Consider the following 18,339-nt stretch of genomic DNA (forward strand, 5'->3'; position numbering starts at 1 on the left):
TCTCCAAGAAAAAAAACTGCACCTTTTGTGGTTTCTATTAAAAAAAAAAAAAGCCTCAATTGTGGAGCAACTGGAAATGAGTCCAAAAATAGTCCCTATAGTGATAATAATGAAAGAAAACACCCTGTCAGTCATGTGAAGGTTAAAAATACCTTAAAGTGCTACAGTATCTCGTTCAAACAGGGACACTCTGTATCATCCTCTTATTTTTTTTGTTAGTGCATACTTGGCTGGAGTCACAGAGCTACAGTGTTGGAGGAGCAGACAGCTGAATGAAGGGCATCATTTCAGAACACTCCTGTGGGCAAGTGATGACAGATGGGTAGAGCAGTGGTCTGGGAGCTGAGAGCAGAGAGGACAAGAAAGATTAAGTTAGAAAAGAATGCTACAGTGAAATAGTTACTTGTATTTAATTACCAAGTGTAGCAGTAAAGCCGACCCCCCGAGCCTTAAAGAGAAAAATAATGTATTGCCAGTGTCAAGATCAGAGGCTGAATAAATTAATAGTTTTCTGTTTGAATTATGTCTAATCAGAAGTGGTGTGTGTGTACCTATACTTGTACATGATACATAGTGAGGACCAAAAGTGTATTCTAGCACAGTGAGGACATTTTTGAAAGGGGAGACAGTTTGGTAAGTCCCACTTGAGGGCAAAGACTTTGTTGTAGGGTTCAGGTCACAATAAGGGTTAAGGTGGATTTATACTTGTGCATCAGCTCCATGCAGAGCCTACGCCGTTGTGAGCATCTATACTTGTGCGGTGGTGTGTCTGTGTCACTCTGCAGTTACACTTCCAAAACACTAGCTGGCGGCAGGGTTTCTGTGAAGTACTATAAAGGTTAAGTGATTCAAAACACACCCAAACCACACACAAAACATGACTTAATAGCAAGAATTTCAAACACAAGTGCACAAATTGGCTTCTTTATAACTCGCAGGATTCACAGACAAAGCGCTTGTCTTTCACTGGACACATTTTCCCCACAAATACAACATGCTAATGTTTTTAGCACAAGCCTATAGCATTTTACATTGTATAAATTAGCCTAGTGGCTAGCAGATATTTCCTATACTCATTTGAAACCAGGGACAACAGCAACACTTAACAAAGGTAACGTTACAAAATTCGGCTCCATTACAACTCCCAATGTTCACCGACAAAACGTTTTCCAAACAAATACAACATGCTAATGTTATTAGCACAAGCATATGGCATTTTACATTGTATAAATTAGCCTAGCAACTAGCGGAGACTTACACTACTCATGTGAAGCCAGGTTAAATCACACACAAGATTTAAAATGCTATTTTGTGGAGACTTTATTGTCTTTGGAAATTATTATTTCTTATCTGTAAAATTAAAGTAAATAAAAGCTTTGTTTCCCCTAAGGGGAATGGTTTTAGACAGGAGGTCTGCATCGTCATGACGTGTAGACCTACTGTAGTTACATTTCTGGGTAGGTGCACATTAGGCTATGCCGTAGTTATGACGCTGATTTGACACAGAAGTATAAATTCTGCTTTAGGGTTAGGGTTGGCGTTAGGCATTTAGTTGTGATGGTTAAGGTAAGGGTAAGGGGGCTAGGGAATGCATTATGTCAATGAAGGTCCTCACAAGATAGAAGTACAAGAATGTGTGTGTGTGTGTGTGTGTGTGTGTGTGCGCATACCTGTGCGCCCAACCTTGAGAGGTATCGGTTGCGTAAGCCAAAAGCAGACATGGGTGCTAATCTAGCATGCTCACCCTCTGTCAGTTTACTGGGTCGCCTTTTAATCCTGCAGGAATAACAATGTTGCCATCTTTATCATCTCCACAGCCAACATTAACATTACAGCCACATTAATATTACAGGCAGGATTAATCAGCCACAATAGCCAAATAACATTAATACACGTGTTGGAAAAAAAAATGCTGCACAATAACAAGAAAATTCAAGTGTTTTCAAAAAATGTGTTTAATTAAATGCCGTTCTTCCATTAACAATATGGTATCAAATGTGATTTGGTTCTACAAAAAGGTTTCTTCTTTAAGTGACTTTCCTTCAAATCTCATTGTCTTTGATTGTACAGTGGATCTTCTGTAATTTCTCAGTTGTATCATTTCTTGACCACAGCTCCACAACAGTTAACACAAATATCAGTAAAGCAAAGACCGCCCTGCTGTCTCAACACCACAGTGCACATGAGCGACAGGTGAGGAGAGCAGTATGTCTCTGGCTGTTAATGTGCAAACACAATGCTTTAACTCAATGCTACTGACCGTCTTCTTTCAAATTTGGGCATTAAAGAGTTACTTAACACCAGATTGAACTGCCCTCTCTGGGTAAGAGTTCCGAGTCTGTTTCAGCTCTGATCACCTGCAGCATCACTGACAGGTTTAGTAAGAAGTTTAATAGTGCACTTCTGCATCACTGAAGCAAGACCAAAGTTAAATTGGGGGATGTCAGAAAAACAAGATTCTCAGGGGGTGTTAAGTTGCTCTTAAAAGAATACTTCACCCGCAAAATGACCATTCATATGTCGATTACTCACCATGTTTCATTGGATTCTTAATAAAAAACTTTTCTCACAGGCCTCCACATTGAACAAAGACTCGAAAAACAGGGAGACTTGATGAATTTAAGGGAAGCCACATTTAAAACAGCAAAACTATATCAAAACTTTAATTAACAATGACACTGCTCATCCAGTATAACACAAGTCTAATCTATCCACTCATATATTCAGTATTCCCCCAAAAATTACATTTCTAATGGTGAACTGAATGGAAAGTGAAATTTTTATGCTCTTTTCAAAGCTAGACTCCACTGACAAAAACAGTAATTTTACCTCACAGAACACAGCAGCTGCTGCTCTACCACTGCCTCCATCTGTTAGCTTGTTTGCATTGTTTTGTTACATTGGTGAATCCAACTGAAACTTTAAAACACTTCAGTCACAAAATAACATAAATAAATTAACTGATTGAGGCCCTAAACAGAAAGGCAGCTCCAGAGTTCAACGAGGAAAAAATTACTGTTTTTGTCAATGAAGTCTGGCTTTGAGGAGAGCAAAGATGAATTTCACTTTTAGTTCAGCTCCCCGTCACACGAGGCTGCCTGTTTGGGGAGTACTGAGCATATAACTGGATAAATGAGACTTGGATTATACTGCATGAGTTCTGTGAGAGTTTGTAAACAATTTTTTTGATATAGTTTTGCTGCTGTTAAACGTGGACCCCCTTGAACTTCAATTCATCAAGATTTTTTTTCAGTTTTTCGATTCTTCGTTCACCTTACAGGCAATTTTCTTCACAAATCCAACATAACAGGGGTTGTGCAACTAATATACAAATGATCATTTTGTGGGTGAAGTATTCCTTTAATATTTCAAAGACTAATTTGCCCAACTGAGGTAGTGAGTGTTTATCAGCCACAGTCTGTGACCCTGATAACAACACAGGGAGATAAATCTCTTCCTACATTACTGGAATGGTGAGAGTTAAACTGAGTGCATGGATATTCTGTCTCATCGTTCAAATGAAGCAAGCAACAATTTGGGGGCAGTGATTACAAAAAGTAAATTACCTGAGCTTGATAAAAGAGCAAAACACCATCTACAAAACATAATTCATAAGGGAACTGATTCTTTAAAAGGTCACATTAATAAAAGTGTGTAAGACAAGTTAAAACGGTGAATATCATTACACGGGTAAATGCTTTCCAAAGTGTGGCTCTCTTTCTCTTATCTTACTTATCATTATAGTAATGTACCATTTGATGATGCAACAGAAAATAAATCTTTATGAACCTCCGAGACCAGCCGAGAGCAGATAAAGAGATTAAGAAAAAAAAATTAAGCAATAAAGATTTAAACAATAAAGAGCCATGCTCTTTCTGAGATTATGCACCATAAAAGGTCAACGATGCATATGATTAAAATTGAATATGAACTCACTAAGCAAAGTCCAGTAAGGAAGATTTTGGTTGGCAATTATTGTGAATGCTGACAGCTGATATGTGCATAAATGAAATGCTGAGTTGAATGCAATCAGGCAAGTAACAGAGTCCTTCTGAAAACAATTTGTAAAAAGAAACATAAAACCATTTAAAAACATCCACAAAGTCCTATATACATTTAGAACAATTCCATTATCAGAACCCCGTATTATAAGTTGCATTCGCATGTAATAAAATCAAGAACTATTTATAGGCACCGTTCCACAGGATATTAAGTCTTATCTTTCGCTGAACATTTAAAACAGTCAAAACACTTTTGAAGCATCTTAACTCTTTTCAGTAATAAAATTTCACGCTCACGCTCACGCTCACACACACACACACACACACACAGTGGACAGTGAATATCAGAGAAGTCAGTATGGGAGGTCAGTCCATCTGTGTCATCTGTCAGTGTCCTCAAAGGAACATACTAAGCTATTAATACCCGGTGGGTTATGTAATAGCTGGAGCCAGACAGTCAGTTCTGATGGGAAGAGTCACAGGTGACAGCACTGGGCGGAGTCAGTAGTGCAGTCCTGCCCCACTGCAGTTGATTGACAGTTCTGGGGTTGGACACTGCAGCCTGCTGGCTCCAAGCCTAGGACTATGTTCCCTCATCATCATCATCTGGAAAATATCCGTCACAGAACAGACCAGAAAATGTTAGTTTGTATTTTCACAAAGCGTAAGCTTAAAACAAAGAACATCATGTACTGTAACAGATTACACAGATACACTGATAGAGAGACAGAGAGATAGACAAAAACAGATCTAACCTCAATGCCTGTTCAGGACGACCACTCACGTGCCATTAATGGGAACCGAAACTATCATAATACTAAGAGAAACTGTGTGGTTGGATGTCATGCTTCAAACACAAAAATAAACCAACCACAGGTGGTGTGCTATAGACGCGTGCTCTAAATAAATGTAGCCAGTTGGTCTGCTGATACAGCAACCATTTCCTCCATCATGCTGTGGTTAATGAAGTCCTGTTTCACTCTATTAAAAACATCTTTTTGCATGAGTGCTTTGCCACCACCCAGGAAGATGAGTGAAGCCTTTAAGCAAAGCACGGTGACACACACCACAGCTAGCCAATATATAGCACGGATAATGCAAGGTGGGCAACCAAACAGTCCATTACTAGTAGTGCTGCATGATTCGATGAAAATGTGCGATTGTGATTTTGGTGGACAGTATCACGATTTGAAATTGTGATTACAATATAACAAATAAATGGTATCATGAGTCTTCTTGCTTGATTCAGTGTTACCCCTACATTATATCAGGGGGGCACTGACCTAACCTGATGTAGTTACTGTTATGGACAATGTGTAAATGACCATCAACAGACTGTTTGACTGTTACGCACAGGCAAACACACTGCTCACACAGCAACACAGCACGGCACTGTACCCACACTTGGAGTTGGAGCGAAGCCTGTGTTGCGTTCAGGCGTTGTTATGTAAATGACAAATTCCAGCATATGAATAGGCCATAGCACAACACAGCAGCATGTCAAGTGGGCCGAACCCGAGCAAAATTTTGCCCAGTTTATCAATTGTTATTATATAGTGTGTTATGGAGTCCGTGATTTCCCAGTGTCTCTTTGAGGTCTTGTCGTATGGCCTGACACTTACAAATGTTTGCGTAATTGTGCTTTGTTGTTGTTTTATGAGGCTCTGGTGGCTTTCAGTTGTCTCTTTGTCTTTAACGTTACTAACGGCTTGTCTTTCTCTCACGTGCATTCTTCCTACTTTCCTCTGTGCTGTCTCAAGTGCTGATATAGATGGGTCGTGTTGCCGTGGGACGTGGCAACTTTAACTTTTAAACTTTTAACTTTCGCCACCAACTCAGCCTGTTCATGGTCGTGCTCATGCTCTTCTTCAACGTCTATGTTGATCACTGCTACATGCCTGGTGGTCACCTGACCATACATGCTGCACACACCAGCATAGCTTGTGGGCGTGATTTTAACAAACTCCACACACTACGGGAGAGGCAGTCACGTTCAAAGGCACACATGTTAACATTTATTTACATTAAATCGCAAATCGCAGCCTTTTGTGCGGTTATGTAATCGCACAGCCTGACATCGCAATTGCAACTGCGATTACATTAATCGTGCAGCACTAATTACTAGTGTTTATAATTTGTTTGTTTCAAGTTAGGAAGAATCAAAAATGGACCAAAACTAAAACACAACAGAGGATTATTTCTATGTGTTGGAATTTTGGCAACGTTCACTTCTGTAGTGTGGGCAGGTTTCTTTCTCTATAAATTTGAATACTTGGAAATACATCAAAATTGACAGCGATAACTGAAACAGTGCGCCTTCTTACAGTTTTGCTGCAACAACCACCACAACCAGCCCAATCAGGCAATCAATTATCATCTCTTTACACTCCTGAACCTTTTAAACTAGTAAAACCAGGCGCTGTAATACAGTAAACTGATGCATGATTGTGCGTGCAAGTCATGTGGCTGATCATATATTCTACACTCCAAAGAACAAATCCATAAAAACACCACCTGCCTGTAACTATCACACTGAAAATCATGCTCAGTCTGTTAAATCATTTATTTTTATCTACCTGGAAACACAAACTAGAACAGAATAGAAATTTCTACTCATTTTAGTAGATTTAGACTAAGCTGACTGCAGCGAGTTGAGCTAAGGACACATCCAGAGTCAATTAGCACAGGAGCTTTTACAAGTGTCCAAAAATATGCCAGTGCCACTTGATTACACGAGTGGGTTGTTCATTATATTTTCGAGATGCTTGTGTAATTGTTGGGTAAGTGGGTGGGAAAGCAGTGACGGAGGTGAAAGGTCAAAGCTACTCACTCTGCGTCTGAAGTGGCTTCTTTCTGGAGTTTTGCTCTGGCTGCGGCTGACCGGTTCAAATCTCCTCCTGGAGCAAGAGAGGGAGATGGAGAGATTAAGAGGTGAGTGAGTGTGGTGGAGAGGAGGGAGGTGTGTGCTGAGGAGTGACAGAGTAAAGTGAAGGGATGGGTAAATTGGGAAAAAAGCTGAGACAATATGGGGAGGGACAGCAGAGAGGAGAGAGTTCAAGGCTACAATTTTATCATACCTCTGAGATAATCCACAAAGTACAGCGTCACCACTCCCATCAGTGCAACTGCAAGAAATAAAGGGGGATAAACAATGTGAAGGATCACTGACAGTGTCACTCAAAAGTATCTCATCTCATAAACCATCACACAAACAGACAGAAGATACTGACAACAGATACAGATGCAGAAAAACACTTCCAAAATCAGGTATCCTTTGGTGTCAAGGATGGCTCCTGCTGCCATGGCAATGAGAGCGAGTCCCAGGTTCTGGATCGACTGCATGCTGGTGGACAAAGGCAGACGATCGACATCAGCGTCAGTGAAAAGCACCAATTATCAGTCACTGTGACTAGGTATGAGATCAGTCATAACATTGTCACTGCAGGTACATACAAGCCATAGGCTGTCCCCAGCTGATGCTCAGGTACCACGAATGCCACCATGGGCCACAGCGCACAGGCCAGTAAAGAGTAGGAGATACCCAGCAGGGACTGGAAGACAAAAGAGGACACACATGCTGTCATTACTTCAAATATTTCAAGGCTCTCCAAACAAGAGTGGTACTATAGAAATACAGGTTTACTCCATTCTTAAAGTCCCAGTTGAACAGACGTAAGGGTGAAGCAGAACATTTGCACACTGTACAGGTTTAAATCAAATCCTTCACATTTGATTGTTTCACTATAAAGTGGGCGGGCTTGGTGCTAAGTGTGATACAGAGCTACAGCAGAGTCCGTTGCTGAGCAGTCTGTTTGCTCATCACACACTTTCCTCACCACTAGATCAGGAGTAGGACAACAGAGAGATGAATGAATAACATCTCCGCCACATTGTTTTGGAACAGGAATAAAAAATGCTTTGCCCACTGATATCCAAAAACACAACTTTCTCTATCTCTATACATAGCTGACCAAAGTTTCATATGACTAGATGAAATTTTGGAACTGTTTTACCTGGTTTTATGGGGACAAAAAAGACAGGGATTTTGATGTAAAAAATATTCTGATAGAGATTTTTGAGATGACACAGCATCACATTAAACCGGGGAAATAAAATTTTCATTTCAGTGGGTCTTTAAAGCAAAACCCTGTGCTCAATATCTCAATATCTAACTTGCACTGTTATCCAGTCTGAGTTTAAAGGAATACTTCACCCACAAAATGATCATTTGTTCATTAAATTGATATAGCCACATGTTATCTTGAATTTGTACAGAGAACTTTGTTTTTCTCATATGCCTCCACTGTGAACGAAGAATCCAAAAACAACAAACATTCTTAATCAATTTAAGTTATGGGGGCTGCGTTTAACACCCTCACGCACAGTCAAGTGGCACGCCTCACCAACTCAGTGGAGCACAAGCAGAGTTTAAGCGCAAAATTTTGCCCATGAGCACTACTCATATGCCAAAGTGTTTTAAACCGTAAGGTTTGAGTGAAAATGCATGTGTTTGGGAAGCACTGGGCATACGACTGAGTAAATGAGACTTGGATTATACTGCACGAGTTGTGTATGAGTATGTAAACAGCCGTTTGATATAGTTTTGCAGTTGGTAAACGCGGCCCCCTGTGACTTCAATTCATCAAGAGTGCTTGCTCTTTTCAGATTCTTTGATCACCATTGGGGCATGTGAGAAAAATGACGCTTTCTTCACAAATTCCAGGTAAGAAGACATGACTAACTTAAGCCCCTTCTCCATTGCATAAAAAACCTGCTAACACATGCTAACATCTGGCTTTTTAATGTAATGGGAAAGGTTACAATCAGCATTCACACGCAGGTGATGCAGTAGTCACGAATATTTATTGGCTTTGGCTCTGATTGGCATTGATAGGAACACAACAGCCTGTTGAACATGCAAATGTTAGCCCTGTAGGAGCCAGAATATGTACTTAACCTCTCATGTTTATAGTTGTTTAGGCTGCACACGTTCTTTGGGTCACTCTCACTTCCGGTAGTAATTGGCACAAGTGTGGGTGTGGTTTTACATTATTTTATCTGTTCATTCACTGGTGTGGTAGCTTTTAGACAAAGAGGGTGAGTTTTGGCTCCAATATTTTCTGTTGACCGCAATCATGTAATCACATCACATCACATAATCACAAGACCTAATATTTCATTTAATCTAATTTTGCGTTAGTTATCTCAGTTGTTTGTTAAATAAACCATTTTAAAACTATTAAATTTCTACTAACTAATTTCTTTGTATGCAAACTTCTATTTTCCCTTCCAACTAAGACTGGAAGCTCACTGCAAACTGATGGGTTTGCTTAGTGGGACAAAATTCAACAAAAACTTTAAATGAACTTTCTGTTTTGAGGAAGCTGTACCCCCTATGACTAACAATGACTAACAGTTTTTCCATCGAGCTTGAAAACTATTACCTAACAACCCCAGTGAGAACTGAGATTTATGCTCAGTGCAATTGCTTCATTCAGTTTGTCCTACAGCTGTGATGAATGTACAAGATAAGATTTTGTTATAGTGCAAAAGGTTGCCAGGGGCACTACCATCGCGATCCATGGGTTCCAGAAGGTGAAGGCCAGCATCATGTGAGCAGCGAGCGTGGCGACCACAGCAATCATTACCCAAATCACATTCCTTCCCGTCTTATCAACCATGAGGCCCAGAAGTGGAGATGCAGGGGCTGAGATGATGTACACAATACTGGGGAAGATAGAGAATGACATGCATTTTCATGACTGGAATCTAGACTAATCTAAATGTAAATGTGTAGTTCAAGTTAGTTAATGATGGAAATCCAAGTAAAGAAAAACTTTCTGCAAAAGTCAGTCTTTAAAATAAGAAAAAAATATACTCCACTATAGAAATGCAAAACCACCAGAAACCAAAGACTATAATGGTGTTAGTGCCTTCAGGTAGCTTGGTCTCAATGGCCTGTTACACCTGATGTGAGTTACCTGTTGACAGCTCTGGCCTCAGCTGGGGAGAAGTTGAACTTTTCAATGAAGAACACCCTGTAAATGAAAAGACATGGTGATGGGCTCAGAGTGCACACTGCTGCTCGACCTTCATATTGATGTGACCACAACAGGAGGAGAAATCAAGTTGACTCCCGCAGCAGGTAGCTCTCGCTCTTCCATACATTGTTTTCTGCTCCATTTGCATAACAAGTATTTGCTCTGCAAGCACTGACCCTCGGTGGAAAAACCATGTCAGTTGCTAAGTGATTTGAGAGTGCCTTTCAGAGAAGGAAATGCAGGTCATGATAGCCTCAATTGGTTTCTTTCACTGCAAACCCATTTGTCAAACCTCTTTCCATTCCTGACTCCCTCTCCCTCCCTTTGTGGTTCGATGACAACACAGCATTGTGAGGTCGCGCTGTTGAATCTTTGCTCAGACGCAGGTATTGTGCTGATTTAATGGAGGTTCTCGATTGAATTTATAACACATGATTTCACTATAATACCGCCTTCAAGTGAATTGTGTTTTTCTCAACTCAAGGACGAGTATTGGTCAAGATATTTTCATCAGAACCAAATATGCTGTTCCATCATTTCAGCGTACAAAGTCCCTGATTTCAGAATGATGCTGAAAACACACCAAGCAAAGTCCAAGTGCAGCTCACCGCAATAATTGCAAATTTCTAAAGCTGGTAGGTGTGCTCATGTGTTTCAGGCAGGGAGAAATTATTTGTAACACAGGTTAACATGTCACAGGAGTTACAGGACTCTGATTACTGATTGGCCCCACGATTTTGGGGGGAATGGTATTTTATGCATTTAATTTTCATTGATGTGATTTCTGCTGGGGTCTGTACCAAACTAGGATGTTCCCTTACATCATGATGTAACATGATGTGTAGGCTGGATCATCTCTGTTGCACCACAATGCTTCATTTATAATGGTATGTTTTGATGCATTTTAACATTACCAAAAATTTGTAGCTCCAGCAATCTGGATTTTGCACTTGGCCATATTGCGTTTTCGATAATACTTCACTTAATTGTACAGCCCTAATGCAAAGTATGTCTGTCTCATACTTTATATGCATCATTAAAACAGACTTTGTGGCATTATGGATTTATTGAACTGCATTATACTGTACAGGTTACCTAATAAAGTGATTGACACATGTACAATAATAATGATAACAACAACAAACCAACAACAATAATAAGTATATATATTTTTGAATTACTCTGATCTAAAAGCCACTGACCAAGTATAAGCATAAAAGTATAATTAGACAGAAAGTAGGGACCGACTGTCTTTGGTCATACAGATGAGACCATGATACGGATGTTTTAAGCCTAGTTCAGACCAAAGAATCATGACCAGATTAAATATTTTTAGAACGTTGCAGAGAAAATTCGCAGCAGTGTGAACTGGCCAGTCTGAGCTCGACTCAAGCCAGCTGATGGGGTCACCTGCAACTCAGCTTTTAGAACATAAAGCACGTCGCCTGTTTCAACAGCCAAGTGGTTTAAAGTCAAGTCTGCTGTTCAAGTCAAAATGGTAAATGGACTGCACTTGTATGGGAACCTGGAAATCCAGATGCCCTGCCCCTAGCAAATTCTAATTTGCACTGCATGGGGATCTGGCCCCGATGAGCAGAGCCCGCTGAATCGCCATCAGACCAATCAGATCAGTCTATCTGACAGAGGCGGGCTCTGGGCGGGCGTAACATGATGAGGACAGCGCACATGGTGCCACCTGCTACTCAGTGACCATTCACACACTTATACACCAATGGAACACCCATCGGGAGCAATTTGGGGTTCAGTATCTTACCCAAGGATACTTCAACATGCTGGCTAGAGGAGCTGGGGATCAAATCACTCCTCAGTATGATCTTCCAATTAGTGGACGACCGGCTCTACCTCCTGAGCTTCAGCCACAGACGGCATGTTCACTTGCTGTAGCAGGTGCTCCGTCCCCACCGTGCCCTTTGTTTCCGTCCTCATTGCGTACTGGTGCTGGACGGTGGGTCGCTGTTGTATGTGCTTATGGTACAAATTATATTCAGCCACAAAATAAGCTTGAAGAGCTGGAAATAAGAACGGGTGTACAGAGAGTTGCTGCACAGAGGTGATACACCGTCTCATCTAGTTGCATTGGTGTGAACAGGCAAGGTTTAAGAATGGCGCATTCCAAGGAGTTGCCTGTTTCAATTTGTCTCGTTGTGAATCATTGGTCTGGACTGGGCTTTACTTAAGTGTCATAAAGATGTCTGAAGACCACTGCGGGAAAGCTTGTGTATATGTGTGTGTCTATATGTGAGAGACAGATGGCACTGATGTAATACTCACTGTCCCAGTCCAATAAAGGGGAAAATGGCGACATAGTAGCAAACGCAAATGATGAAGATGAGCCACAGGGGGAAGGGAAAGTCTTTCACATCGGTCAGCTTGATCACCTCACCTAATATGTAAGATGAACACACATGCAGATCAGCTTCAGAGCAACATACGCTTTCAACAACTGTGACAGAACAACGGCTGACGCCAATGAACTGTGGGGCCAGAATGTCAATAACTACAAAAACAAAATGGGGGTGACTGTGACAAACATTCTAGTAGTTATTGACTGATGAGGCCCAAGAGGAAAAAACAAAGATAAGACAGCATTACCAGTTTTGCCCTGTTCCTTGTGGAGGATCCTCTCTGCTCTTCTGTCGAGGAATCCCAACACCAAGGCACAGATGAGTGAAAACAGGCAGGTTACAGCAGCTACGGAGGAAAAAAAGAAATTCAAAACATTAACAGATATGGAGACCACAAAAACAGAAAGTAGGGGAAATGTAAATTAAAGTTATCCTTTGGTGATAAGGTTATCAAGCAGTTCAAATAAGGATGTCTGATGGCTGCTGATTGAGTCTATTGTTCAAAAGTGGAAGCACTTTTAGCACAAATAAGAAGTGACTGAAGAAAATTATAAGAAGTGACACTTCTTCTTAGTCATGTGACTCATCTGTAGCAGCCTGCAGCACTTTTAGTTCTCTATACCACTTCTCCCTATCGCTGCCGGCTGTGTTATCTGAGATCATTAGTAACAGAGAACGGATCTAGTATCTCTAACAGAAGCAGAGATGAAGTAACCTGAGTCTTCATGTTTAACACTTGCCAATTTCAAGTCTTCTCCTTAAGTGAGGCACACACCCTCACCTAAAGCAAAAGGATGTGATGATATTTACCTATCATGAGCGATGCGCCCAGTGTGGTGTGTCCAGGAGAGCCGACAAGGTTTGCGACACCGTTGTAGACCCGGCCCATGATGTTCATATTCACTGTGCTGCCCTTGAGACCAGTAGAGAAGAGTTGTATGTTTACCATGTTCAACACGTAATTTGAAAGCATGTTAACTTCACGTCCTGTTGGCAGCGTCCTTACCAGGCGAGCCATGCTCAGCTGAAGCCCAAACACCAGATTGAGCTCTTTTCCTTTGAACCAGTTGACTGCATACGTGTTCTGGGCCACGGCCAAGGACTCTCCTCCGATACTGTCCAGGAAAAGGAAACAGGGAGGGGGACGTGTCAGCCATGTGATAGCACAAGATAACCTCCATAAACAATTAAGGGTCACACAAGGCTGAGTATTTGACAGGTTTAGATTTTCTGTGGCGATTTTTTCTTTAACAGTGCTAGTAAAAGGTACCAGATGTGGGGTGGTATCATGTGTAAGCATGGGTGGATTATAAAACAATGGGCCCCTGGGCACAGATATGCAAAAGGCCCCACCACCTCTCGAACACAGGAGCAAGACACACAGACTTTTAAGTTGTTTTGCCTCTTTTTGGAGGCGTTAAGCATCTTTTTATGGTTGTCGCTCCGGTGTTTTTGATCATTTTAAGTCTCTTCCTGGTACCTATTAATTTGAGTAACATTGCAAGTAAAGGCCAATGGGGCCCCTGACACTTTCAGCACCTGAACCTGTGCCTTGTGGGCCCGTTCAGCAATCCATCCATGTGTGTAAGGGTGCAGAGAGCTGGTCCCTGGTATGTGAAGTTGTTAGATTATGATTGTAAAACACGTGATGTTTTTTATTACAATGGAAAATGATTTGCTCACCCAAATACAAAACGTCCAACTTCCATGAGCCAAAAACGACTCACTAAAGCTCCAGTAGCAAATATGACCTGTGCAGGGTGGAAAAGTTGAAATATATTTACACTAAATAGATTTTCTGCACCTACTGATTCCCATTTATGTTGGTGCTTATATTCTCTGTCTATATGTTAAAGTAAACCTACCTGTCCAACACAGACGAAAAGGGAAAAGATGATGGTTCCCAGCCTATTAAAAAAAAAAAAAACAATGTAAGATGGCACTGCCAAGAAAGTGCAAAAAAACCCAGACGCTTTCACTTTCACTTATGGTGAATACACTTGACTCATAATAGATGTGACTTAGTGGTCTCCATACCTGATGCCAAAAACCCTGTCAATCAGGAAACCCCCAAAGAAGCAGAGCACCACATTGGGCCAGGAGTACCAGGCGTATAGCTGCATGAACTTTGCAGTGTTCAGGTTCAGATCCTAGAACAGTACAGACAGACTCTTGTCCGTCACTTCATCAGTTCTGGTTTTATTTTATTTTTCACCTTTAAAATCTCAGTGTGAAAAACGGGTGTCTGGATAAATAAGATCCTGTAATCATGGCAGCACTTAGGAGTGGGTTAATGTGACTGTTGTGGTTGAATTACTACACAAGGGGATACATGTGAATAGTTACAGTTGTGGTGTATCACACAGGTGTGCAGCTTTCTACAGAGGATGAATTACCTGAAGGACTTGAGTTTGAAGTGCAGCTGGGTTGTCATAACAGAAGTAGCTTCCTGAAACAAATGACCTACATTAACAGACTATATAAACAATGATACGGCATTTCTTTAATGCCACGCAAGCCACGAAGGGAAACACCATCAAAAGCTTTCTTTATAAAGAATATAACTTATTAAATTATCAAATCTCCACATATTCATTAATTGGGGAAGTGAGGCTTTCCACTGCTCACCGAATCCCAAGAAGCACATAAACATCAGGACCACCACTCGGTGCAGGAGGTGGCTCGGGTCGCAGATGGCCAGCAGCGGTCTGCCGTCTCCCCCGGCTGTGTGTCTGCCGCTGGAGCCCTCGTCCTCGTCTCCCAGTAGACTCTGCCGCTCCTCAAAGTCCGCCATGTTCGTTTGTTTGGGATTTGCAGGGGGAAAGTTTACGGCAGCGAGGAAGACGTAGCTCGGTCACATGATCCCGCAGGAATGTCACGTGGCCTTAGCCTAGTAGCTTGTAGCTCGAGCTATCCGGTGTTTATATGGGCGCGTGCCTGCCGAGAAGTTCAGGCACCTCGCGGGAGCGCGCTCAGTGTGTTAAGGAACGCGGGAGAGCCTGCAGTCGGTCAGCAGACTGTGATGACAGACGGGTAGTAACTTGATACAATGTTTTAAACACAGAGCACACATCCTAAAAGATGATGTATGTATTAATTTAATTTTATTTTATTTCATCATATTTTATTTTACTTCATTTTATTCTATTCTATTCTATTTCATTTTATTTTATTTTATTTTACTTCATTTTGTTTTATTTCATTTTATTTTATTGTGTTTTACTTCATTTTATTTCATTTTGTTTTGTTTTAGTTTATTATATTTTACTTCATTTTTTAATTTTATTCTATTTTATTTCATTTTATTCTATTTTACTTCATTTTATTTCATTTTGTTTTTCTTTTAGTTATTTTATTTTACTTCATTTTTTATTTTATTATATTTTATTTTACTTCATTTTATTTTGTTTCATTTTATTTTATTTTATTTTACTTCGGTTTATTTTATATTGTTTTATTCTATTCTATTTTTTTTTTTTTTTTTTTTTGTGCCCCTAGGTTATTATCTTCACACTTAGATTTTAATGGTACCTGTCACTCAGGATTAATATAACATTATATATACACACACTCACTCACTTTATTAGTTACACCTGTCCAACTGTTCATTAATGCAAATAGCTTATCAGCCAATCACGTGACAGCAACTCAATGCATTTAGGCATGTAGGTCAAGACGACCTGCTGAAGTTCAAACCGAGCATCAGAATGAAGACGAAAGGTGATTTAAGTGACTTTGAATATGCAATGGTTGTTGGTGCCAGACAGGCTGTTCTGAGTATTTCAGAAACTGCTGATCTACTGGGATTTTCACCCACAACCATCTCTAGGGTTTACAGAGGATGGTCCGAAAAAGAGAAAATACCAGTGAGCAGCAGTTCTCTGAAAGGCAACAGTAACTCAAATAAACACTCGTTACAACCATGGTATGCAGAAGACCATCTCTGAACCAACAGCACGTCCAACCTTGAAGCAGATGGGCTACAGCAGCAGCAGAAGACCACACCAGGTGCCACTCCTGTCAGCTAACAACAGGAAACTGAGGCTACAGCTCACACAGGCTCACCAAAACTGGACAAAAGAAGATTGGAAAAACGTTGCCTGGTCTGATGAGTCTGGATTCCTGCTGCAAAATTCAGATGGTAGGGGCAGAATTTGGCATTAAAATCCTAAAAACATAGATCCATCCTGCCTTGTCAACGGTTCAGGCTGCTGGTGGTATTGTAATGGTGTGGGGATGTTTTCTTGGCACACTTTGGGCCCCTTAGTACCAACTGAGCATGGTTTAAACACCACAGCCTACCTGAGTATTGTTGCTGACCGTGTCCATCCCTTTATGACCACAGTGTACCCATCTTCTGATGCCTACTTCCAGCAGGATAACGCACCATGTCACAAAGCTCAAATCATCTCAAACTGGTTTCTTGAACATGACAACAAGTTCACTGTACTCCAATGGCCTCCACAGTCACCAGATGTCAATCCAATAGAGCACCTTTGGGGGGCTCTGCAGAAATAAAACCTGATTTAGCTTAGCTCTTTCCATTAGACGGTGGCTGTATGCATCTGAAGGCCCTAAGAATTTATTGTAAATTGTTATTATTATTCTGTGTGCACAATATAATTAAACTGTCCCCACAGATTAATTTATCTTGTGGGAACAAGGTACTAATTTGTGTGCACAAGATTAAACTGAGAAAAAAAAGATAGATTTATAGATAGATAGATAGATAGATTTATAGCACCTTGGGGGACGGCCTTGATAGAAATCATGTTGATTTGCAGATCTTTGGGTGTCAATGTGAAAAGGTTGTATTAACCGTCTCTACTTACAGGCGCTACATTAGATATGTAGGCCTACCAGGTTTGCACTGTACCACCTCCAGGAACCCTTTCAACCCGTCTTACATGTGATCATAAGTCTAGGCCATATGAGCCCACAGAGAATTATTACCCAAATTTATGAGCTCACACTCATTTAAACTCAGAGTTTACTACTTAATTTTTATGCCAAAAGCCTTGTTTTTTATGACAACCTGCAGTCTATTTCATGACCCTGTTTCAGCAGCAACAAGCAGACATTTTAAGCAATCTTTGAACCCAGTGCATGCTACCTGCCCAACTACAACACACAGACAAGTATGTGCAGTTTGAAAACAGAGAGCTGGACTCATGTGCATATAACCTGTACTGTTTACTGTGTTTAACTCTATATGGCATTAAGATGTGGGGGCTGTGTGTTCTGCCCACTTCTGGGGACTAATTTTGCCCCCTAGCGGCTAAAATAGATTATTGCATATTTTAAGCACATGTCAGGCTGGCTTGCCCTCTGATTTGCCTTTACAGTCTCAAAGTTAAGGCTACCTTTCTCTTCCTTCTTGTTCTGTTTCATTATTTCCCCTCACTGAAGTTTGACCAATTGAACAATGTTTCAGAATGACTTTTCTGACCCAAAGCTTAAGCCTAAACTCTAATAAGCTGCACATAAGCCATTTCTCTGGGGCTTCTTGACATGAAGCAGTTTATAAACTTCTGCTGACTGGCATCGCTGACATGCAGATTTGACAGGTTTCTCTGACATGCAAGCTTTACCACCTTGTTTCATCAAGAAACTGTCAGCCCCACACCTGTGCCTGCCTCATATTTATCTGTCCCCAACTTGTGTCTGTGCATACTGCCAGGCAACATTATCTATGGGGTTTATTTAATTTCCATGAATGTCATTTAGAATTTCTCATAATTCACCACTGCGGGTCATCTGTCAGAGGATTTAATCTGAGGGTGAAGAACGGCCCTTCCCCCGGCTGCAGTCGCCGCTCCGACCGCTCTGTAGCTCATTAATTTCCTGCCCAAATATCAGCTTCTGTCGTGGTCGACAGAGGGTGGGAATGGAGGAAGATCATATTTCATTATTACATTAATCAGACCCACA

At 40.9% G+C, this 18,339-nt stretch overlaps 1 protein-coding gene across 3 annotated transcripts; it reads right to left on the reverse strand.

Moving 5' to 3' along the window:
• Positions 1 to 113: 113 nt before the first annotated feature.
• On the reverse strand, positions 114 to 15,276 carry mfsd1 (major facilitator superfamily domain containing 1). Of its 3 annotated transcripts, XM_049576296.1 has the most exons (17): positions 15,037 to 15,276; positions 14,805 to 14,857; positions 14,446 to 14,558; positions 14,274 to 14,316; positions 14,092 to 14,159; positions 13,415 to 13,523; positions 13,219 to 13,321; positions 12,656 to 12,754; positions 12,335 to 12,446; positions 9,983 to 10,039; positions 9,572 to 9,728; positions 7,455 to 7,552; positions 7,232 to 7,344; positions 7,079 to 7,126; positions 6,832 to 6,898; positions 1,671 to 1,776; positions 114 to 342 (listed from the first exon to the last, which is right to left on the reverse strand). In XM_049576296.1, exons 1-17 carry the CDS (start codon positions 15,200 to 15,202, stop codon positions 283 to 285), a joined length of 1,572 nt encoding a protein of 523 aa, XP_049432253.1. In that variant the 5' UTR covers positions 15,203 to 15,276; the 3' UTR covers positions 114 to 282. The 3 variants fall into 3 exon arrangements, with proteins under 3 accessions (XP_049432253.1, XP_049432255.1, XP_049432254.1); XM_049576298.1 differs by lacking the exon at positions 1,671 to 1,776 and having other exon boundaries at positions 288 to 342; positions 15,037 to 15,275; XM_049576297.1 differs by lacking the exons at positions 114 to 342; positions 1,671 to 1,776 and adding an exon at positions 1,938 to 4,607 and having other exon boundaries at positions 15,037 to 15,274.
• Between the last annotated feature and the right edge of the window lie 3,063 nt (positions 15,277 to 18,339).

Source organism: Epinephelus fuscoguttatus, linkage group LG5 (assembly GCF_011397635.1).
Source record: "Epinephelus fuscoguttatus linkage group LG5, E.fuscoguttatus.final_Chr_v1".
Classification (NCBI taxonomy): domain Eukaryota; kingdom Metazoa; phylum Chordata; class Actinopteri; order Perciformes; family Serranidae; genus Epinephelus; species Epinephelus fuscoguttatus.